Source organism: Mytilus californianus, unplaced genomic scaffold (assembly GCF_021869535.1).
Source record: "Mytilus californianus isolate M0D057914Y unplaced genomic scaffold, xbMytCali1.0.p SCAF_9, whole genome shotgun sequence".
NCBI classification, from domain to species: domain Eukaryota; kingdom Metazoa; phylum Mollusca; class Bivalvia; order Mytilida; family Mytilidae; genus Mytilus; species Mytilus californianus.
In genome coordinates, this window is record NW_026262745.1 from 96,421,439 (window position 1) to 96,447,538 (window position 26,100).

Consider the following 26,100-nt stretch of genomic DNA (forward strand, 5'->3'; position numbering starts at 1 on the left):
TATGACCTTTATACCTATACTGATTTATAAAGTTATGGACAATATACCTAAAAAACGTAATCTTTAAACGATATGTATATCATTTATATTCAATAGGGATTTACAGCACTTCATTATGCAGCTGAAGACTTAAAATTGGATATAGTGTCAGTACTTGTTGAAAAGGGAGCTGAAGTAAACTCAGCAACAACAGGTGTGAGTATTTTATGGTAATGATTATCCATTCATATCAAAATAAGAAGATGTGGTATGATTGCAAATAAGACAACGTTCCACCAGAGACCAAATGACATGGACGTTATCAAATATAGGCCACCATACGGACTTTAACAATGCGCAAAACTCATACCGCATAGTCAGCTATAAAAGGCCTTGAAAAAAACAAAGGTAAATCAATTCAAACGAGAAAACGAACCGCCTGATTCATATACAAAACAATGAACGAAAAACAATATAAAAGTTCATTAATTTTTATATCTTAAATGATTTAAAACCTATGTGGTTATTAAAATGTACATAGATGTTATCATTGCCAATGAAACAACTATCCACTAGCGATGGACGGATGGAAATTTTAACAACGTTAGGTCATCGTACGGTAGGCATTCAACAATAAGAAAACCCATACTCGAGAGTAACATATAAAAGGATCCGGCAAGACAAAATGTAAAATATACTTTATGACCTTGCACAACGAGCATGTATTCTAAAACATAAAATTAAATACAAATATGGAACAACAACCAAGGACAACTACAGGCACAAAAAATTACTTACAGAAAGACAAAAGACACAAAGTACCGAGCCAAGAATACCTGCAGCTACAGAAAGCTACTTCACAGCCAATTGCCACAAATTAGTTTGCTAACTTTTTTACACACAAAATCACCTTTTGATGCTGTGGGGGATCTTGTTGTCTGACTTTTAGCCTTCCGTATAACTTTTTGTGGACTTTAAATTCTTTCTTAGCCATACTGTGGTCAATTCTTTTAGATTGAATACTGTTGACTGATCAGACCTTTTGGGTTGGTTTTTTTATAGTGGCAGTGATATATAAGCATTTAAGAGGATCAGATATACAATGGAAGGAGGACAAAAGGAACCCCACTGCTTTTAATCATGACACAGATAAAAAAAATGAAAAACTGATATCAGTGCTAGTAATTTTCTATTAAACGTTTCTTCGTGCATTTGATTTTATGGCAGAAAAAAAACTGCATTCGTCAGGAAAGCTGTAATTATTAAAGACATAGCTACATTATGCTTATTGTACCTAAAATTGAAATAAACTTCTTCTGTTATGCAGAGTGCTGCAAAGTACCCAACGAAGAAAGAATTGTTGAGTAAAGGACATCGTCATACATATTTGCAATTACTTGGGGATAATTAGCGCTAGCTTCTTTTCATTCTTCCTGTCTATACTAATTACTGATTATTGAAATGCATTAATCAAATTAATTCAGGTCAGTACTGCCAGAATTAGCGTATCTCAGGCTTATATTTGTCATTGATTTGATTGAGATCAAAGACCAAAAAACAAAAAACATACAAAAAATTGATGTGTTACATATTTGTTTTTCGTTCCTTATTTTTGTACATTAATTAGGCCGTTAGTTTCCTCGTTTGAATGTTTTACACTTGTCAATTTGGGGCCTTTTATAGCTGACTATGCGGTATAAGCTTTGCTCATCGTTGAAGGCCGAACAAAAAGACTGTTCATCTATATGATAAAGCAGGATAAAACATAAAAAGTGAATAAAATAACAATGAATTTAGATAACTTGAAATTGAAATTAAAGTAATCAATTGAAAAAAATATACGCAACAAAATGTAGAAAGTCTAATATGGTGTATTTACACAGTCTTTTCTCAGTACCCATACTGTTTTTTTCTAAATTATTTACACTCATTTCTTACTTTTACAGGGGTCAACTGCGTTAGATAGGATATCCTCCGAATTTTTGTGTCAGACTGACAGACGAAAGAAAATGAAAAGTCTTCTTCAGGTACAAACAAAATAAGATCATGAAGAAATCATATTGGTTAGACACAATCACTCACATGCCTGTTTGGTAGTCATTTTAGTCCCAAATTACTATGTTTCTTTATTTAATGTTGTCACTGTGTATTTGCTAAGCCAGATGTACATGTACGTAGATGTGTAATTACAAATCCCGAACATCAGACAAAACCCCCTTAGAGAAACTGGTGTAAATCCAAAGGGCCTTTTAGTTTTCCAAAGATGTATTTAATCTAACGTCGCCAATCAGTTTGGACGTGGCCTTGCATTTACTAATCAAAAATGACGAATTACAATCCCTATAGTGGATATATATTCTACCTTGTAGTCCTACGTGGTTACAGTTTACCATTTTTCTGTGTATTTGTATTGCTATATGAGACCAGGAGTAATTGTACGGGTCTGTATATGGAAAAGAAAATGCTCAAACTTCGACGCAAAGTTCTCCATCGGTATTTTATAGGATTTTAATAACTAAATAAATAGATTTCTGTAAAATTTTATTTCCGAATTATATCTTTTGCAATTTGTGATTTGTTTCTTGAAACTTCTGTAAAGATTTACGTATATGACATATTGATTGCAACAGTTTAATTCGTATCCATGTCATTTAGAGTATGCAGCATTGAATTATCATAACAACTGAATTAGACAAATACATATCCCATCTAGATTGTGTGATTTTTGGTTATTTCCTAGTTTTACGTGCGATGTTTGTTTTCTGTACATGTGAATACGTCCAATAGACTTTCGTTTCATAATTTACATACCATTGCACCATTTTTTCTGCACTTACAAGTTCTCTTTTCAGGAAGAAAAACAGAAAGGTAAGGTGATATGTTAATATCTTTATATAAGAGTAACCTTTAAAATTATTAAGAAACTTTTGTTCTCACTCCATCAGAAAAATTAAAATTGACCTTGGGAGAATTTGGCTATTCCTTATCTGTCACTTTTTGTCATTTACATGTCGCAACTGACGTGTTTATATATTTATGATTCATGGTTTTTGGTGTCTGAGCGTTCCTAATTGAGGTATATCCAGAAAAACTATTGAAGGCACGCAATTTACTTAGTGTTATTTTCATCTAGTAAACTACAAGTGTGTTTATCGTTTTCTGATAAATATGTGTTTCGAGTTCAATTGAAATCAACAAAGCTAAATCGCATTTATTCAATTTCGTTTATTTTATACATATGTACATCGATTTGGTTAGTTTTCCATCGGTCATAGTTAACCAAATATGTATATGTTATCGGATTTTCTACACATTGAGCGAGCCTCAATGTGAACTTTTTTTGGTCAGTGGACGCAGCGAACGAGCTGAAAAGTATCACACTGTGTCGAGCGGCTGATTTCTATTATGTAGAAAACCCGATGATTAGTTTATTGTTCAATTATTGGTGTCTTTCCTCTCCCCTGGACAGTTTAAAGCTTAACGATAGCAAGCTTGATAACGTCTATTCTGACATTGTGACGTCACTTATAATGCCTGCTCAAGTCTTAGAGCCATTATACAAGAATTACGTAGCAATTTAGGGTGATATCGACGAAGAGAAGGGTGATAACATTTCATATACGACGTAACGGAAGTTTATATTGTAAGCATGGTAAGTTTTTGTCTGTCTTTGTGTCACGGTCCTCTAATTTAAGTTTGTTAGGTTAGATTTTTTCTGTGGTTGTACCTCATATACTTTAGTCGCCATTTTACATCGGGCAACTGGTATTGGTTGAGGTTATTTGTTGTCTTTTTTGTTATTATCTTAATTGCTATGTTGCTTAAAATAACTTATTTAAGGGTTGTTGACCAATTTTTGAAAGTGTAGAACTTACTTGTCTCATAAAAATTAATGCATATATCTTCATATAAGGTACCGATTTGTTGAAGATATTTTAGCATTTTTTTCAATATTTAGCTTCATGTATGTTTCTTAAACTTTAATGACTTATTCTTTCGACACTTGTAAGCTGTATGAACGGTATGTTTATCTTTTGATGACTTTGATTATGTTGAGTTGCTTTCTCATTTGAACATCTGCATTAGAAACATACTTGTCTGCTATTACATTAATTTCTTATTGCAGTTATTGTCCTAACATAATCAATATAATCATCTACAGTCCTCAAATTATATGAGTTTTACAATTAATGATAGAAATTATATAAAGGGACATTAGCTGTCAAATTCATGATCCCAGAATTGACTTAATTCTCAAAGTTATTTGATTTAAACTACACTTAAAAGCAAATCAACATTACAAAAAGTCCAAAAGAAACAATTAACAATGCATTGATTCTAGGTACTGAATGGTTTTTTTTTCTCTTAATTACGTGTAATAGTGTTCTTTTCTGTGTCATTGTAAATTATTAACCTTTTCTGTTTAGTCCATTTTTTGGAAATATTCTTTTGCCGTGGCTCGGTACTTATGCATATCGCCATTGTGTTGTTGTGTCGTGGTCATTTTTTGTAGTCTTGTCTTTCATTTTTGCTTATGTGCTTTGTCTATATGCCATTTAGTTTTTCTTTGTTGACATATTTGTTTGTTTTTATAGTGATTAAGATTATAACACAATGTTGACTGCTGTACCCTATTTTATACATTTTTACCTTTTATGTCTCTTTGTTTTGTTCACACATTGTTGTCAATATAATGGAATTCTATGCGACTGTCATACAAGTTAGTGGTTTAGCTACCTATAAAACCAGGTTCGATCCACCATTTTCTACATAAGGAAATGCCTGTACCAAGTCAGGAATATGACAGTTGTCACCATTCGTTTGATGTGTTTGAGCTTTTGATTTGGCCATTTGATAAGGGACTTTCCAATTGGAATTTTTCTTTGAGTTCAGTATTTTTGTTATTTTACTTTTGACTCGTTATAATAATGCGTATTTTAGACAATCAGGATTACCTCCAAAGACCGCCTATAGTCATCTTCCCGATATAATCACAAATATAAATATAAATAGACTGAAAAGCCTGTTGAGTAGTGAAATACGATTTTTCCAGTTCTGTTTTATTTCATGTCATAGATATGAAAATGTAAATCATGGTTTTACCTGGATATGAATGATTTCTTGTTGACCGAATCGGACAAAGAAATTTGTTTATGGTGGCTCCCATGTTTCACTTTTCAAAGTTGACATTCTTTTCTTTTGAATAACTGAACACGCGTAGGAAATGCGTACTCCAACTTCAGCTAATGATCAAGTTAGGGTTATATAAATACGTGTTCAACTGAGGTTGAATATTTTACTTACAAGCCAATGATTCATTTGCGATCTTATTTTAGCCAAATTGAACCAAACTGACTGCTCATAGCGAAATATTATTTCATTAATCTGCTTTTATAAATGTTTGATTTTTTTTTTGTCTAAATGGCAGCTAATGCTCCTTTAACAAGTACTATCCGATATATTATGCATATTATGCATTTTTCAATTCATATACAAATAACTGTTACATGGTGACTGCTACAGAAGTTATACTGTGGGCTGGTGCGTATTCATTTCACAAAATAGTATAATTTCCACCACATTCAACGATGTTCTGGCAAATACTGATCTTCGATGTTTTTTCTTATCATTATACCTGATGGGAATACATTTTAGTGATCATTAGATTTGATCTAAAAATACTAACCATGACACATTATTCTGCCTTCGAATATGCTGTTAATCCTAATTGACGCGTGCATAGAGGAGAAGCAACACATACACATTTTCAAGTATTCTGTTTGAGCAACCAAGATATAAAACCCACGGCTTCCAGTACTCGAGGCCAGCACACTACCACCAGACCAACGGGACGGTAACATTAATATGTGTTTGTTCCTGATGTCAGTTATAAAGGAAATAATTTTAGTTTTCATTTTACGACATTAAACAAATCGTCAATATATCATCCAATAGTGCTTCTAACTAATTCATTACTTATATAAAATAACCAGTCTATATAAAACTTTGCAAGTTAAAAAATATAGTAATACAAAGTTACCTGGATTACCATAAGAATATAAACGTATGATACTGATATCAGTGCACGACACGCTCTAGATAACAAAATGGACAAAAAATACTTAAAACATTTGCGCACAACAGTACTAAATGGCAGCCAAACCATATCATTCAAATCTTTTTGAAATGATCGATGCGGAAAAGATGTTGCATACCTAACTGACGAAGAACAATAATGGAAAATAATCAATTATTCCAATTTGCAAAAGAAGCCTTTAGTAAATACATTCACATTTCATTTGGTTTAAATTTCAATTAAAAATTGCCAAAGACACAGTCACAAGATTGCTAGTGTATTGACCATTCGGGATTAAAATTTTATAGCAGTTTAAATTCATTGACGATATCTATCAAATTTTCGGCGATTTAAAGAACAATTTCATGGATAAAATAGCATACATGCACAGAAATAACAGTTGAGTAAATTTTTTGGCAAAACTGGGGTAACACTTATAATATAAACTGTTGTAACAAATGGCGTAATATTGCCACAACCAAAGGAAGGAAATTGTTCAACAGGTCGTATGACTCTAAATTTCCAACTGGTTTCACAATCTTTGATGACTTATTCATTTGAAATCTATAACACAAAACAGAATTAAAAAACAAAATACAATATTTACAAGATACACATATTTAATTGTAAGCATCATATGTATGTCAAAGTTGACCAGGAACTGGTAACCCTTCAGAAGCCCCTGATAGTACCTTGGTATTTAGTTGAGTTCAAATTTCGTTTTTGATGTTGTGTTTCTTGTCCGTTATTTTTTGTTCTTTCAGGCATTGATGTTGTCTTTTTTATTTTACTTATAGGATTTGATTGCCATTTAGTATCTTCTTTCTCGTATTTTGTTTCTTACGTTTTTAATTGGTAATTTTGAAAAAAAAATGTATTTGATTTACGAAATTATTCAATTCTATGCAACAGTAGTTTATTGAAGTTAAAATTTCATAAATCCACTTTGATAAAAGAAAAGAAAACCGGAACAGCAATAAATCTAAGCAAAGAACACGGTACTATTACATGTAAATAAATGGACAAAATCCCAAACAAATGTGCTCCTATTCGAGGCCGTACTGATATGAAAAATTATCAATTTGGTAAATTCAGTCGTCAAATGGTCTAAGCAGCTGTATGACGACAGCGATGCATAATAATAAGAGGATGTGGTATGATAACCAATGAGATAAATATCCACTAGAGACAAAATGACGTATATTATATGATTCATAAACAAACTAGTAAGATAATAGATACCAATCCAACAACACCGAGTCTTTATTCGTAGATCATCTTTTTACCTTTACAGTTGAGCTTCTGCAACAGCTGAGGGGGCTAGGGCTAGAAACAGCTTCTGATTTACAAGATTTACTACAGGAAAGCTCTTTTAAGAGTTTTTGGAATAGAGTTTATCTGGTAGGTCCATTTTCTGTTGGGAAGAGTTGCTTAGCAAAAATCCTCGTAGGAGAGCGAGTTCCAGAATCAAGGGAGTCTACCGATGGTATATGGATCTACATGGGAAGAGCTGGTATGGACGTGGATGAAATGAAATGGATATATTTCGAAAAGGGTATTTCTATGAATTTATACACGAAGCTTTAATTGTAACATTTTAGTTCTTTGTAGATGTTAATATTTACGCCGTTGTTAGATTAATTTGTAGCCCAAAGTTTTGTTTGAAATGTATACTTTTACTTCGGAGTATGAGTGTTCATTCATTATTATTGACAGTATATATTAATCTATAAATGTCATACATGTCAACAAATAAATTACTGTTTTAAAGGAAACGCAGTCACTGAGATACTGACAAATATGTTGATGACACTGTCCAGTGCCGAGGCTACAATTGACGCATGGAATAACAGTGCAAATGTCCATACAAAGCAAAATCTTTTGGAAACCAAACGAAAATGCAATTATCAAGCAATGAAGGTAGATAACGACCCTCAAAGAGGTTCATTGGTGGGTGCAGAAGATTTAATGTCCACTGCATCATCTCACAAGAAATCAGAGAGAGAAGATGCAGACACAATAGAGGATCTGCAGTCATTTGAAGGCAATTGTATTGATATTCAACCATCTGTGAATCCTACTTTCTCATTAGATGATAACCAAGACGATCATATTACAGATAATCAGCCCAAAGGAGCTGATGCTCAGTGTTCTACCACTGATGAGATAAAAACTGCTCTAATGTTTGATTCAAGTATGAAAAAACTTATCCTAGAATTACCAAGAATGACAGAGAGAAGTCAAAGCACAACACAAGCAATCCAAATTATCTCGGGGCAATTTGACAGCGAATGGATGAAGGAGATTTCAAGCGATATGTCTACCAAAAAATTACATGAGCTTATGGTCAAAGCAGTTAAAGAAGGAAAATACAAGCAACTGGTAGTACCAATAGATATATGGGACTTTGGAGGCCAGAAAGATTATCATATGACTCACCAGTTGTTCATTACCAGCAGAGGTATTTTTATCCTGATGTTTAACGGAAGTATAGGCATACACAAGCATAGGCCTGATCTTGGATTTTTACCAGGGCACTTTGGGAAACCAACAATTGCAGGTAAAAGTTAAATAGGATGAAAAAAAAACTTAGTTAAAGATTTTAATAACTGTAGTAACATCAAAGTGCAGTGGCATATACATGCGCATATATATGGCTGGTGATGTATGCATTGCTGGATACAGTCTATCTGTAGACACACGGCTTTGCAACTTGATCAATAATGAAAATCGAATCATTACTTTAGATTTGAATATTATATGATGTATGATATGCATACTACGTATTTGTTCCAACAATTTTTAGAAGGATTTAAATTGCAAAAAAATGCAAATATGTTGTGTTGAACATAGACTAATCAAAAACTGTTAAGTCACGATGCACAGTCTCAGTGTCCTTGTAATGGCGTATCGGCCAATCAGACTGTCCACATCGATGAAGATTCAAGAGTTCAAGACAATGCCTAAACTTAGGGAAAAGAAGTTTACTGCTGTTCAAATTTCATTAATCGATTCAGAAAATAAATAAAGGGATCAAACAAAAACTGATAGAATCGTATGAATTCCTAAATGACTAAATCGGTTACTTGTAACTGTGAAAAATGAAACTCACCTGGGGTCTGTACCATTTTATTAACGTTTGCATTTTTGTTAGTTTATGTTGAAACGTATGATACTGACATCAATTACATTTTGCATGGCAAATGTTACTGGAATATCTTTAATTCTGTACATTTGGAATCAAAAGCTTTGGAAGACAATTACAAAAACTGATCACGTGTATCATACACGAATCGCTTTTACGAGAAACCTAGTAGCAACAATCTTAATATATGAGACCAGGATAGCAAGTATGATTGCAAATCAGACAACTATCTAATAGAGACATAATGACTTAGATGTTAGCAACCGTACGGCCGTCAACATATGAAAAGCCACGAAAAATGCCGAAATGTAAAACAATTAAAACGAGAAAACCAATGGCCTGATTTATGTGCAAAACAACAAACGAAAAACAAGAGGTCTACGTTGCCTCAGAAATGTGCAACCTTGTAATTTTAAGCTAAGGTTTGGTATAATACAAACTATCAATGTATAGGTACGGTGCAAAAAAATTAAAAAAATCTAGAATTTGTTTTTTAAATTCCAATTACAACAGTCAGATACAAAAGTGATGTCCCATTCTGATTCTGATGAAAAGGTCAACGCCCCAAAGTCCTATGAAATGGAATAGATTTCTTAATAACTAAAGTGTCAGCCGTAAAAACATATGTTTCTGTGTTTTAACGCTCACTGTGCTAACTCTGTAAACTCTAAATTATATATCAAGACTTCTAGGTGACCAAATGCACATTTTTTCATCAAGAAAACATACAGGTTCAAGCCAATTATAATTTCCGACAATGATTTACGCTATTGATTTCCATACAAATAACATACTGCCATGAATTTAAGTTGATACGTATGCAACAAGTTTACCTGTTCATAAACACTGTGCACCATCTATGATGTGTCATGTAAACGAAATGTCTAAGTAAACGTTTAATTATGATATCACAGCCTCTTTATAAAACTACCTCACTCGACCTTTTGGTGTTCATGCGATCCCTTAGTTCTTGTTTTTATCTTGCTTTGTATTTTGAAATGTATTTACTTCTGCATGTAATTTACATATGAACTTGAACCTGTACTTGGGTATTTAAATTCAGTATATACTGGAAATGTTTGTAATTTTACTTTTCACTTAAAATTACATTAAAAGTTAACCAATATTCACCAACATCACATATGGCATGTCCTTCCCAACGTTCATGATGTATAATGGTATATCAATTTGCAATGTAAGCAAATCTCATTCTAACAGGCGAACATGTCTTGTGTCAGTCGTTTCTTTGTATTTTCTTATTTTAAAAATGTAGATCGGATACACGTATCACGAAAGACTTACATTGTGAATACACAAATTTCCTGATGTTTATACAAATTTGTACTTACATGAGCGACTCGACGGGTGCCTCATGCAGAGCAAGTTCTGTTTACTCTACCCGCGCACTAAGATCACCCCTGGTTTTGTTGAATTTGTGTTGAACTACAGGCTCCTGGCTTGGAACAGGCAGAAAAAGAATGTGGCGGGGTTAAACACGCTCAACTCTCCCCCTTACCTGGGACAGTGGTATCACAGTAAAACAAACTATAAAAATCAGTTGAAAAGGCTTTATAACTCATCAGATGGATACAAATAGAAATGAATCTAACAAAAACACAGAGTTGATGTGGACGAGTACTTATACATCCCCACAACAAAAAGACACTAAATACAGATCTGAGAGTACTCACAGTTACTGACAGCTATGTTAAAGCCAATAACAGCTAATAATAAAAAATCATGTATCTAAGACTAAAATATCAATCAGTACACATCCAACATCCAATGGATTTAGTGTAACGACTTCATTAACAGTCAGAGAAAAACATGGCCTTGTGCAATGCCAAATTATAGGCAGATTGTAGTATCGTAAAAGTAATTATGTGTAATATTTAGTATGGTTTTATTTAACTGATAACAAAAAATCAATATTTATACCAATAAAAACAATATTCAAAGATTTAATTACAGTGTTGAATATGTTACCTTTTAGAATAAATGTATTTAAAGGATTGATCAGTTTACCCGGATCGTATCTAAATTTCCGGGCTCGGTTAACAACATATCCGTAAAATTTAGGATGTGCTTTACCGTTTGAAATAAGTTTTCTACAGGTACAGCCAAACTTGCAGACCAAATCTTTGTATCTATGGAAGACTTTAGTAAAGGTTTTAAGTTATTTGTTTTCCAGATATGAGTTTGAATATTCCTTTGGTATCTTGCACTCCTCTTGAAGAGCATTTACAACCAGCATTTAGATCATTAAATATTTTGACAATTCAAACTTTTACTGAGGATTTCAAAAACAATAAGCCAATCATTTTTGTTTTGCTGGAATTTATTTCCACGACTTTTTACTGACAAAAATATTTTCCATGTCTGATCTTCATTTATCTGAATACATAAATAAAGTAAAAAACTTGCAATAAAACATCACCGCGAAGTCGACAAGACATGATAAAATGCAAACAAAAGTATCCGACAACTACCCAACAAAGTTCAGATGTAGTGGGTGTTAGCAATTATAAGCAACCGTTCGGCCTTCAACAATGATAAAAAACTCATAAAGTATAGTCGGCTATAATAGGCCCACTCATGAGAATATGAAACAATTCAATTGAGAAACCTAAGTTGGTTTACAGTAATGATGCTATTATATTCTTATTTCAGTTTACCTTTTACACTGGGTAAATTCAATATTGACGTTCTGTAAACGATCGAAAGAAGGATTTCCTAAAATCATATTTGTTGCTTCTCACAAGGATAGGATATCGTTGATATGGAAGGTAACTGCATCTCACTATTTCATATCTTTTAAAACAGTGATAGTTGTGATAATGAAATGTTATACTAAGCGGACGACCATTTAATTTTGTGAGGAAGGGGGTTGAAAAGTTTACTATAGTCAGAATATTAATTTCTAAATCAAATGCAGCCGGATTATTGTCGTCAAACTAATAAACGGGTCAATATAGTAAAAAACTGGATAAATTTAGACCCCAATAATATCAATAAATAAAATAAATATAATTTAGAAAAGTATCGTTGATTAGACTCAACTAAACCCAAACACTTCAATCCAAAAATGTCAAAAGTCAAATTTCTTTCATATTATCCAAAACGTTGGACACTGACCCACATATACTGATACATTGCATACCTTAAAACAAAATCTGACAGATCAGTGTTCAGTTAGTTTTACATCAGTGCCCATTCCATAGCAATTGAAAGGGTAAGGTATTGTAATGACGCTTCTGCCTGTCTATCAGCAGGGAGGAAAATAAAGATGAGTACCATTTCTTTTCAGAATGTTCATGCTATGCCTTATTACGAGATACTTATATTATAGAAATAAAGAAATATTCAAATTGTATTAAATTGCATTCAGTAATGTTACTAAGGCATATGTTCACACTGTTAGCAGCGGTTCGCAAGTCATTATAAAATTCACTGCAAAATATATTAATGATTGTCTCTCATAAAGAAAATGTGTCGACATTTTAAGTATGTTAACATTTGTGTGCATGCACATTAATGATTATTTAAGAATACACTTATAGTTGTAGTTTATTTATTTTTATCTTTATTTTGTATGAAGCCACTGTCACTGCCTTATATGATATAAAAATAGGAAGTGGTATGATTGCCAATGAGACAACTCTTCACAAGAGACCAAATGACACAGAAATTAACAACTATTTCAATTTTAATTCTATAATCCGCTAGAAGGTCTGCTACCTATCTTGATCTTTTCGGGCGATTTCTGACTAGAATCTATTACAAACGTTATGATTCAACTTTCCAGTATTTAACTTCCTATTTATCAGTAATAACATACTATGCACGATCATATGGCGTTTACGTATATCAATTGATACGTTACGCTTGTGCATGTTAACACTATACGGACTTCATTAGTAGGGTTGTGCTATTTACACAAAAACTGCTCCATCAGAATTATGTGGAAGAACGACTGAAATGACATTACATACGTTTTGTTTTGTTTGAGTTTCCGTCAGAATGTTGCATACTAATTGATAACTACGTTCAGATAATATCAAAAAATGCATTCCTAATGAGGGAGGTGTAGGGTTCATATCAATGTGAAATTAACAACTATAGGTCACCGTACAGCCTTCAACAATGAGCATGGACAACACCGCATAGTCAGCAATAAAAGGCCCATACCGAATAGTCAGCTATAAAGGTTTGTTTTTAAATGTAAACGTTTTCGTGCAAATAAATATTGCCTATTTTTTAATGAAATGCAGAAAGAAAAGAATGTGATTACTACTCATAAAAATCTTAACCTCTAAATAAACATATATGTTACCTTTGAAATTAAATGATTTAATTTATTTATATAAACTATGTCCTTTAACTTTCTTCTGTTGTTTTTCAGTGGAGATTCGAATCATACCGACGAAAGCTTGAAGATAAAATACAAAAGCTATTCAAATCACACGCCGGCTTGAAGCATTTAGAATTTAAACCCTTGCTATTCATCAATTCTAAAAATCCTGAAGATCCAGAAATTAAAGAACTTCAACAACGACTAATGAAAAGGGCGACTGAACATCCACGATGGGGTGAGGAAATGCCAACAGCATGGATTCCATTAGATTTGCAGTTGGCCATGAAAGTTGAAGAAGGTACTAATGTAATTTCTAGGGAGCAACTTAGATCATTAAATTCTAAGAACGATTCAATGTCGTTATCTGAGAAGCAAATGGAAACATTTCTAGAAGTTCAACATTCACTTGGAAAGCTTCTGTACTTCAATGTAGAGAACCTCCGTGACTATGTCATCATATCACCAGCCTACTTAGTGGAAGTCCTTCGATCTTTAGTGACCGAAAAGCAGTTTTGGCCTAAAACCGGGCGTTTCCCTAGAATTTTGAAAACCCTTCAAAAAACTGGATTCATCGACAAGGAGGATATATACCACTTGTGGGAACAAGAGAAGTTCGTGCATATTTTACCATACAGAAAATACATGGTTGAAATGTTAGTACATTTAGATGTAATCATTGCTCCGAGAACTAGTTTTGAACTTTCCACTAGCCCGTTGAAAGATGTTTCACGTTTCCTTGTTCCATGTATGATAACCAAAACAAACGACACAAAGTATTTGGAAAAGTTTCGGAATTGTAATAATTCAATTGTCATGGCCTATAAATTTATCGAAGAAGTAATACCACCAGCATTGTCATATCGATTACTTGGTTCATTCATCACTATGTGGCACGTAAAGAACTATAAAGAGAAAAACAGAGAGACAATAATGCTTTTCAGTGACCTAACTGTGGTTCAAGTAGACCAGAGTCACGATATTGCTGTTCAGGTGAAAGGAAACAGAGTCGTAGTATCACTTGTACATGCTGTGAACAAGGAGAACATTATTCCATCTTTAGCTTCTTCTATTCAAGAATGTCTTACCACGGCAATGCATGGAATTTGCGAATTTTACTCTACCTTGTCAGATGCTCAAAACAGTTCTTCGAAACATAAGCCAATGCCATTCGATATTGAATTTGGTGTATTTTGTAAGTCAGCTATATGCTTTTTTCATCACAGTAAATTACGTCTCAACTCACCGTGGTTTTGTAGTCAGCACAGAAAGAATCACGAAGTTGGTTACCTGCAAGATTGGTTTTCGGAAAAGGTAGATAGACACATATTTTCATTCGTAATTGAAAAAGGTCATAAATCAAATTTGATCTGGAAATCAGAACAATTACAATACTTATTGGGTTTTTCATTGTTCCAACATAAAAATGAACCGACTACAAATGACCAAATATATTTTATTGAAAATTAAAAAAAGGCAAAACGTGTTCTTTATCTGATCTCCTGTGTCTTATTTGTTATATTCCAAAATTGTATTTGCATTAAAAATATTTGTTGTGATTTCAATAGTTATACAAAAAGTGTAATCACAAAGTACTTCAATGAGGGGTGTAATTATTCGAAATATGTGAAAAATAGATAATATGAAAGCTAATGAGGGTTAAAAAAAAAACATCAACGAAAGACTTAGAAGATAACGATTGAACAAAAAAATACCAAACAGCAATTTTGAAATAAAACTAGTACACTGGTAGTAACCTCTTATGTTCCAGTAGAGTACTCATATTTAATTTGTATAAAGGAGAAAGCATTATAACTGGTATATTGTTCAAACTAACGTCAATCATGCTTAAATTTGTATAAATGATTTTGTAATTCAACTTATTTGTTGTTTTCTTTATAAATGCGAATATGGGGATATTTTAACTCCATGGTATATTCTAAAAATAAAACAAACTATCATGATTTTATATTTCTTTATTCCAGGAACCTTCAGATGACTGTCTCAGCACATGCATAGGTAACTTTATTGAGAAGACTAGATTTCACAGTAACCTTCGTGCATGCTTAAGCTGTGATAAAAGGGGGTAAAATGCAGTAGTAATTCCAATTCTATAATTCTGAATAATTACCATACTCCTCGTCAGGTTTTGAGGAAGGTCTGCTACATATCTTGATCTTTACCACGATATGGACATGGACAATTTCTGACTAGAATGTATTACAAACGACTGATTTAAATTTCCAGTATCTAACTTCCAATTATTCAGCAGTACAGTAACATACCATTTGCCCGATCATATAGCGTTTACATATATCATTTGATACGTTATGCTTGTGCATGTTTACACTATACGGACTCCGTTAGTAGGAATATACTCCTTACTCAAAAACTGCTTCAACAGAGGCATGTGGAATGAACGACAGAAATTGACACTACATACGTTTTGTTTTTGTTTTCGTCTTCGGAATGCTGAATAACAATTGATAACTATATAAAAATAAGGAGATGTGGTATGATTGCCAATAAGACAACTACCCACCAAAGTTCAAATGAAGTGAATGTAAGCAATTATAGGCAACCATACGGCCTTAAACAATGAGAAAACCCCTTACCGTACGGTCGGCTATGAAAGGCCCCTATGTTCATTTAATATCAACAAATGCATTCTTAATGAAAGAGGTGTAGGGTTCATATCATTTTGACAGCAAGAATGGACATTTAAAAGTACACACACGGTTAAAAACAAGACAAATGTCTTACTCTGAATCGATTCTGCACAGTCTGTATCAATTCAACACAGACTATTACAGATCTACCATCTTCACAATATTCTTCACACCACAAAAAAGTCGAAGTATAATCAATAGCAAAATTACCTTACTTGACATGGACAGACATAAAACTTGTGACCTTTTGAAACTTGCAATTTGAATACTTGAACCTACCTATCATTTTAAAGATGACATTTGAAAGAGTAGAAGGAAATTATTGATAAGTGTCAAGTATCATAAACTCTTTTACAACATTTAAGGCGGTATTAAAAATTATGCACAGAATAATGGTACAATAAACTCATCATAGATACCACGATGCAAGTTTTGCGCTCCAGACGCGCGTTTTGTCTACAAAAGACAGTGACGCTCGAATCAAAAAGTTAAAAAAAAACAAGCCATATGAAGTACGAAGTGTCCAACGAAATATAATAACTATTGTCCAATTCCAGACATGGAAAGATCCCCATGTAGGTTTGACTACATGGATACAGTTTGTCTTGTTTCACATGTTAATGTGACTAGAGTGTTTTTTAATAAAACATATTGTATTGTATTGTATTGTATTGTCATATAAGCCAACAAACTGAATATAAATTTTGTTGATACAGCTTCAGGCCGGATTTTACCCATTTAATCTTTAAATATCTAAAATGCACTACTGAACCTTTTTATTCTCATGAGAAATAAGTTTTGATGAATGAAAGTCAGATTTCCGGTGATGATATGCGATAATGTAGACGTGTTCATTTTTTTATAATTCTCATGATACAAAAAAAAATAATGATTTCATTTTGGTCTTGCTTTTTTATTTCATAAAAATAATTCTACAATTCAAATACATTTGTAGCATTTTCTTATATGTAACCGTTTTCGTTAAGTGACATGTGTATGGCCCAATTAACACTTTTGATGATCATTCATCTGTGTATCATTCGATCTCGAGTTAATAAGTGTCATAACTTCTGATTACACGTGTGCAACAACTAAAATGTTAACTCTGCATTTTCCTTCAATCGAGACAATTTGTAAGCATAGATAAATCAGCTTATTTCCAAAAGCAATTATTTTGTTAAAAATATTTTGAATTTTGTTAATAATGAAAGACGAACAAGTGAGTGAAAATGAACACCTTATTTTACAAGGTCCCAAAAATCATTATTAAACAAAATATGATTAATATCACGAATATTCGTTTCTGAAGTCTTCAAAATCGTCACTCGATTTTTCTTTCTTAGAAAACTAAAATCCACGAATTTAAGAACCCTCGAACATGTAACTTTTGCTGAAACCACGAAAAATGAAACTACGAATAAAAGTACTTTCACAGTATGCAACTGTTCTGTGAATATTAATTTTCATTTCATTTATATCTAGAATCAGCTAATAATGAACACTTTCCATTTTCATGCATATTTAGTAAAGCAAACGAGAGAGAGAGAGCGAGAGAGATATTGTTTGGTATTTTGTTTATATTAGAAGTGTTATATCGCTTTAAATATTATATCAGAGACTTGATGAAATTAAAAAAAAAACAAAAGGAGTAATAAAAAATGCTTACAGCAAACGGGTGAATAAACAAAGCCAAAGCTTGTTTTCTTCTTTTAGTTTTTAATATCATAATCCAAAGCAGAACGCAGCAATTAATTTACGAGGTATCGATACAGTTTTTGGCGGCATAATAAGTAATTCACTAATAAACGTTTAAGGATGTACTTAGGTGATCTAAGGTGAAATTTAATAAATCAAAAATTTAAAATTGGTACTATAAGCTGGAAGAGTATTAGGTAAGGACCAAAATAAGCTAAAAATTTTGATAGGTCATGGAGCTCCTTTTCAAGATATTTGATTTATAAAATATGGCGGGAAAAGGCTGATTCGGACTTTTACCTTATATTTACATTGGTTTTATTTGGGTCTCAAATCAAACAAAAGAAAATCAAAAATCTGCTTAAATTTTGTCAAATGACCTTTTATGAGCTACTAAGTCTTATATTAAAAGATAAATAGGTGTTATGGGGCAAAATATTTTACCTTGTATCGTATGGAAAAACACCAAGGAGTCCGAACATCTGACACAAATTCCAAACCCTCACCTAAGTACATCCTTAATGTCCCGTTTTACTGGTTTTGTTTATAATGACGTCGTAATAATGGAATCTTATCACAAGAATTTAAATCTTCAATGTTATGATTAGACAGAATTTGATTTTTCATTTTATTTCAAATATAAGATATATACATATATATATATATGCGTATGTGCATGTGTTATAATCTTAAACTTATGTACAAATATTACAACTTAGGACTTGGAAGAATGGCACTAGAACAATGTCCATCGGACAAACACCTGCGAAGAATGGTTGGAGAACTTTCTCCGGGGAAGTGTCGAGAACTTGCAATCGAATTCGGACTAAAAGTTCACGAGTGGGAAAATTTTGAAACCCAATTTCAGCATCAAATTTCAGATGATTTCAAATTCGCAGCAGTGCAGTCTTGTAGGGAAAAAAGTAGGGACTTTACATTTAGTACGCTTGATCGCGTCTTGGAAAAGCTAGAGCTTAGTCGTCATCTACTTTGTAAGTTAAGATTGTTTCACATACTATTTCTCAATTCTATTAAACAGCTTAATCTATGGTAGTACCTATGAAGGTATCATAAATGATGAACCTCTTTAACATTTCAACATTTCAAATATGTGCCCATCATCACATGTAATATCATTCACTTTATTCGTATGGTAAAACTATACAGGTTAATAGGAAAAGCTTACACCTTGTTTGAACTATACCGACAAACAATTAAGAATAAACAGATATGTTGGGTATACGTCATTGAGACTATAACAAAATAAGACATTTAAAAAGTAAAATAACAAAAATACCGAACTCGAAGGAAAATACAAAACGGAAAGTCCATAATCAAATGGCAAAATCAAAAGCTCAAAACACATCAAACGAATGGATAACAACTGTCATATTCCTGACTTGGTACAGTCATTTTCTTATGTAGGAAATGGTGGATTAAACCTGGTTTTAAAGCTAGCTAAATGTCTCCATTGTATGACAGTCGCATAAAATTCCATTATACACTGTGTCTAAACTACCCCGGCAAAAAATGTTTGGACTCAATGGTATCTAATATCCGGTACGTTGACGGACCATAAACAGACAGAAAAAATGTAGGATTTCTGTTTATTTATTTGTTATTTTTATAATATTGAAGAATATAAATACATATATAACTATTTTCGATTGTGAGATGTAATATTTTCTACAACAGTTCTAGATTAACAGAGATATAAGTAAAAAGGCACGTCAAAATGATGAATTAAGTGAACTTTGTCTCGAATTTGATTAAATTCTCGTTAAATTGTGCACATTGTACGGAATGAAAGGTACGGAAAGAAAGGTTTTAACATGGAGATTGCAAGACTAGTCAGTTGAGCACCTCAATATTTGTTTTTATGTGCATGGAACGAAGGAAATGGGTCATGTCAAAACAGAAGGACCCGATTTTGTCAATGTGTACGACCCGGTTTCGTCATAAAATTAACAAAGGAGGACCCGGTTTTGTCATAGAAAATAATGCATAATCGCATAACGTAAATTAAAATCTGGCGTTCAAAAGGAGTTTGATGGCTCGTTGGAAAACGATTTTTTTAGAAAACAACTTATCATCAATTTGAATCCGTAAACACTTGAACTCCTGCTTTATTGGAACAAAACTAATTCTAATTTTGCTTTGTCTGATTAGTTTTTCCCGTTTGTGTGAGACTCAATTATGAATTGTTAGACATTTTTTTTTTTAATTTAAAAGCGATGCAATCTTGTTTGGAATTCTTGGTTGGTTTTAAGTTCACCTGAACCAATGGACAAAGTGAGCTTTTCTCATCACTTAGCCTCCGTCGTTCCTCGTGGTGCGTTAATTTTTACAAAAATCTTCTCTGAAATTACTAGGCTAAATTTAACCAAACTTGTCCATAATCTTATGTTGGTTTTAAAAGCTCTAAAGATATGGATTTATATATGGAAAAAACCTAATTGTAATAAAACATTATTTTCAAATGTTAACTTGAAGTTTTATTGAAATTTGAACTGTGAATATGATATGGAAAACACGCGATAAAAGGCCCATAAATCAAATGTGCTTTCCTAAAAATAAGGGAAAAGTTGAAAATCCCATAGCTATGTTAAGTGTGTGCTCAATTGTGAAAACTCGCGTAAACAAAAATAACAAAAACAGGCTGGTTATTACCACCACGTTTCTTTTGTTACTTTTGTTTTGTATCTGACTTGTACGACTTTTTTAATTGGAAAGTAATACATTTTGCATTTAATAGACGATTGCATAATTAAAAAGATTGAACTCCAAAAAATATCCATACCAGTTTATGTACTACGATGTGTGGAGATATCTATTGTCTTTAATAAAATAGGGATTTTGCGTGAACACTGGCGCTTCTCAATTCTTTAAGCTGTGTGCGAGTGAAATTATTTCTTATTTTTATATATATATATATCAGTGACGTAGGTGTGTAGATTGAAAAGGTTGGTGGGAGGGGGGGATCTAAATATTTACGAAATCAAATTTACAGGCACTTGTCTCTGAAAAAAAATCCTATATACTTCAATTGTGTTATATTAAGGTATATAGGAAAAATTTTTCAGAGACAAGTGCCTGTGTCCAAATGTTCAAAATCAGTGGTAGTTTATTTGACGTTGAAACTGATTTTGTGCTATCACAATTCGACTTAAAAAAACTTCCTTCAACACGAAGAGAAAAGGGGGAAATCTTCCGTATTGTTCGATTTAGACGATTTGAAAGATTTCAGCTTATTTCTAAACAAACCGAAGAGAGGTTTGTACATTGAAACATGTTATGGTTCAAGTTATTCTTGCAGTCAGTCGTAGACACGTTATTTAATTTCAGCATTTTGGAACTTAGTTATCTTTTTTATAAATATAATCTTTATGAATACTTTTCATATAAATTATAATTCTGAAAACAGGTAATATGGTCACAAGGTGTACGAAAAAGTGCATATGAACTCACTGAATGCACGAGAGACTCTATTTATAAAAAGTGTCCGTGTAACACCCGTTATTGTACGGTTTTTCTATAGCTCTGCTGGTGGCAAAGTCGTATAATACGAGTTACACAGTATTGCATGCATGATTATGAAAGACTAATGTCTTTTTCTGACTGTCCGTTAATGAATGAATAATGAATAAACGAGTAATTGATAGTAAATATTATAAACAAAGCTATAGTAAAGTAAGGCATACTAGCTTTTCTCGTTTAATAAATTGATATGGTAACACAATCATACCACATCTTCTTATTTTTACATCATTACATACTAGTAAAGTAAACAAACAAAAATGTAATAGAATAATTAATAAAAGTGCATGGTATAAAGTATTTATATTCCACCTAAAATAAGTGCGAAGATAATTCCAATAAGGTATACGTTTTGCTTTCGAAAAAATGTGTACTCCTTAAATGTGCCCGTTTAAAATAAATTTTAACAAGACAGGTTTGTTTTATAATAACATATATATTGAATTTCTTGCGACGGAAAATGTTCAGATCCGGGTTTAAGTCGCTTTTAATAAATTTGAGGTTTCAAAACAAAACACAGAAATACAAACATTGCGATGCTCAAAGTGACTAGTCTTGCAATCTCCATGTTGATATCTTTCTTTCCGTACAACGTGCACAATTTTACGAAAATTTAAACAAATTCGAGACAAGTTTCACTCAATTCATCATTTTGACGTGCCTTTTTACTTATTTCTCCGTTAATCTAGAACGGTTGTAGAAAATTTTACATCTCACAATCGAAAATGGTTATAGATGTATTTATATTCTTCAACATCATAAAAATAACAAATAAATAAACAGAAATCCTACATTCCTTCTGTCTGTTGATGGTGCGTCACCGTACCGGATATTAGATACCATTGAGTCCAAACATTTTTCTGCCGGAGTAGTTTAGACACAGTGTTATATTGACAACAATGTGTGAACAAAACAAACAGACGTAATAGGTAAAAATGTCAAAAATAGGGGTACAGCAGTCAACATTATGTTATAATCTTAATCACTATAAAAACAAACAAATATGTCAACAAAGAAAAACCAAAAGGCTTATAGACAAAGCACATTTGGAAAAAACGAAAGACAAGAATACAAAAATTTACGATAGCACAATAACACAATGACGGGATGTATAAGTATACATTAACTCCATGTTGACATCTACAGGCCATCGTACTGTCATAAAAGTAGAAATAAACAGGGTTAATCATTCGTTCAAAACACTTGTATGCTACTGACAGGCTAAAATGTTTTGTCACGAGTTATTGAAGTTTTTTAATATAGTTCTTATTTGTTCTTAATATTTTGATACAATTGCTACTGGTAATTCGTATCTTTACGAAAACCCATGTCGTGCGTTATAAATCATAAGTCGGGTATCTTTGATGATTTGTTTTAATTATGTCTTAATTTTCATTTTAGGTTCTTAGCGATGTGAAAGCAGATATATCAGGTATTACTTATTTATCTATTTTAATCTATACTTGTCTTTCATAAATAAGATCTTGGTTTCTAAGTCTGTATTCAAACATTTACGTTCAACCCCAAAATAAATCTAATAGATATTTGATAAATTCACGTCTTCGAGCTGTATTTGGCAAAACCTTTCTAAATTGTAGGTCCTCAATGCTCTTTGATGTCGTACATTATTTGGTCTTTTTAAGTTTTTTGATTCGAGCTTCACTGACGAGTCTTTTGTAGACGAAACACGCGTCTGGCTTACCAAATGTTAATCCTGGTATCTATGATGATTTTATTCGTCGTCCATGATTGTATAGCAGAAATAAAAACTTACAACCTCATTAGTGTTTGTCACTTGTTTCAGTAAATATATTATAAAGGAGCATACCAATTTTCTTATAATTCCAGGCTTTAAAACATAGTGTCGTGAACGACATAGGGTTTCCGTGAACTCAAATCTAAATTGAATGAATCGCGTCGCTACGCACTATTATCCTAGTCTCAATCCGAACATAACCTAAACCTCAACATTGACTCTCACCTTAACCTTAACTGACATTTACTATAACTTTAGTCCTAACCCTAACCAATGCCTGCAGCCTAACCTTAGCACTTAGCATAATTCTAATACTAAACTAGCCATAGCACTATTGTTAACCCCTTACAATCACAACCAGAAAAAAATCATTCTGTCCTTCCCCCTTCCGAATATCAAATTATGGTCGTCCCAATTGAAATTGTAAATGCATTTTCATTGGTTTACAAATAATTCCGTATTGAAGCAAATAATAAAGCACGTGATGACTAAAAGGACTACATTCTTTCATAGATACAAAGATTTGATTAGTAAATTTGACTGTTCCTGTAGAAAACTGATTAAAAACGGTATTTCACATCCTACATTTTACGATAATATTGTACTTAAAGCGCGGAAATCACTATGTGATCCGTGTAAACTCATCGAACCTTTTAACAAACTTATTAGTAAAGGTTATCTTACCAATGTTGTTATTAGATCTTTGAATATAGTTTGCATTGGCACTAATAATCGATTTTGTCATCAGCAAATTAAAACATAACTAAATTTGTATTCTTTTCAAACGGGATGTATAAAGACACACCCACGTTCATTATGATCTATAAAGAGGTTAACTCCTAACTATACTACTGCCTGTCGATACATTTATTGTTGGCATTGCACAAGTCATGTCTTCTTTGACTGTCCATGACGTTAAAATACTAAATCCCTGGGATGTGTTTTAGTTGATTTTAGTCTCTGATGCATGATTTTTTATTATTAATTGTTTTTTGCTTTTAACTAGCTGTCAGTAACTGCGAGTACTCTTATATCGTACTTTCTTGTTTATTTGACCTGTTGATACTAATTGTAATGCTTTTTTGTTATTTAATGTTATTCAGGGTTATATCTGGTCTATATACCAGCTTTGATAAGTGTTTGGTAATACTATAAATTTTCACTTCGTACTATGAATATCAAAATTATTTATTTTGTAAAAATATTTCCTTTCTCTATTTGAACTGTACACGTATACCTAACAACAAAATATTTTCATTTACCTGTGTTTAAAGAAATTGCAAATGGCTGATATTTTTGTCAAGCATATTGTTTTTCTTAAATTGTTTAACATTTCACAGCGATATAACATGTTACGTTTAGTATTCTTCCCTTAGTTTATTTATTTTGTACTTACATTGTATCATGGATCAAATTTATTTGTTCATTGTATGTTCACTGGTGTTAATATGTCTTTTGATTGAGTTAAGCTATTTCAATTGATAATTTTATAGTGTGTCTTTCTATATTGTGATGTTAGTTACACTATTGTTCAGATAAGGGTGAAGGTTTGGTACCATTAAAACGTTTAAACCTGCTGCAATTGTTTGCACCTGTCCTAAGTCAGGAATCTGATGTTCAGTAGTTGTCGTTTGTTGATGTAGTTCATAAGTGTTTCTCGTTTTTCGTTTTTTATATAGATTAGACCGTTGGTTTTACCGTTTGAATGGTTTTACACTAGTAATTTTTGGGGCCCTTTATAGCTTGCTATTCGGTGTGAGCCAAGACTTCGTGTTGAAGACCGTACTTTGACCTATAATGGTATACTTTTATAAATTTTGACTTGGATGGAGAGTTGTCTCATTGGCATTCATACCACATCTTCTTATATCTATAGATTACAATTAAAAAATATGTAGGGTATATATCTGTCGTATAATGCCTAACATCTGTCATGTATCACTTTCTTAAAGCAACAGAAATGTTGCCACAGCAGACGAGGTAAAAACGATTGTTACTATTTTCCTGGTTCCAGCTTTAGAAATGTTTCTTTAACACATAATACAAAGAAAGAACATGTAAATAAGTTTTTCAGTTAACCTAACTATGTTTTTTTTTATCTGCTTCAAAAATATCAAAAGTACTTACTTTATTTATTGTTTAGGTATTCCAGAAGTTACTTTGAACAACCCTCCATCAAACAACTTACTTTTGGATTTATCGAACCATATTGGAAATAGTACTATGCAACTTGCCATTGAGCTGGATCTAGATTCAAGTACCATTCAACAAATACAGTATAAACATAAAAACAAACTGCTGGAACAGACTAAGGAGATTTTGCAGATCTGGAGTAAGAAGCAGCAACCAAAACCAACTCTGCTTTTATTAATCAAAGCTCTGCACAGAATTGGAAAAATGGGTTCATTGAGAGGAATAACATTTTGAAATTGAATTACCACAAAGATAATGAATGCCAATGAAGAATTATCAAATGGAAACTTTCCACCAATTTTCTATCCTAACTGAAGATGTTTTACTGCTTCTGATACTGTTTTGTCATCATTAAATGTTGAATGTCAGTTTTCCTTTTAAAAAACCTATGTATATATTTAGTCTGATTAGACACGCTTTTTAACTTTTATTTTAGATACATCGTTTGAACTGCATAATTAATTAAAATCACATATTATTTCATTTCCACGAAATAGTTGCTCGTTTCCTAGAAATAAAGTTTTATTCAATGGATTCGATATTTCAGTCCCCAGACATACATATGTCGCTCCAATGATATATCGGTAAACTCATCGACTGAAACACATGACGTTCCTTCGGCAATAGATATTCAATTCCAATCTAAAAAAAAATATTCCGTTGACATGAAATAGTAATTTTCTTTCTTTTGCATTAAAC

At 32.4% G+C, this 26,100-nt stretch overlaps 1 protein-coding gene and 1 long non-coding RNA gene across 2 annotated transcripts; both read left to right on the forward strand.

Annotated features, from left to right (window-relative positions):
• Positions 1-2,832: 2,832 nt before the first annotated feature.
• Positions 2,833-19,621, forward strand: LOC127714062 (uncharacterized). Its single transcript, XM_052220010.1, has 8 exons — positions 2,833-2,847; positions 7,350-7,610; positions 7,827-8,615; positions 11,871-11,986; positions 13,603-14,865; positions 15,537-15,570; positions 18,635-18,907; positions 19,611-19,621. Exons 2-8 carry the CDS (start codon positions 7,556-7,558, stop codon positions 19,619-19,621), a joined length of 2,541 nt encoding a protein of 846 aa, XP_052075970.1. The 5' UTR covers positions 2,833-2,847; positions 7,350-7,555.
• Positions 19,622-22,842: 3,221 nt separating this feature from the next.
• On the forward strand, positions 22,843-25,933 carry LOC127714645 (uncharacterized). Its single transcript, XR_007987842.1, has 2 exons — positions 22,843-22,884; positions 25,352-25,933. It is a non-coding gene; the product is annotated as an uncharacterized LOC127714645 (long non-coding RNA).
• Positions 25,934-26,100: the final 167 nt, after the last annotated feature.

Excerpts from the sequence above, each read along its gene's own strand:
- LOC127714062 (XM_052220010.1), top strand. The coding sequence starts at position 7,556 with ATGGGAAGAGCTGGTATGGACGTGGATGAAATGAAATGGATATATTTC. Across the intron at positions 7,611-7,826 it reads ATGGATATATTTCGAAAAGG|GAAACGCAGTCACTGAGATA; the intron begins GTATTTCTATGA and ends ACTGTTTTAAAG. Across the intron at positions 14,866-15,536 it reads AAGATTGGTTTTCGGAAAAG|GAACCTTCAGATGACTGTCT; the intron begins GTAGATAGACAC and ends TCTTTATTCCAG.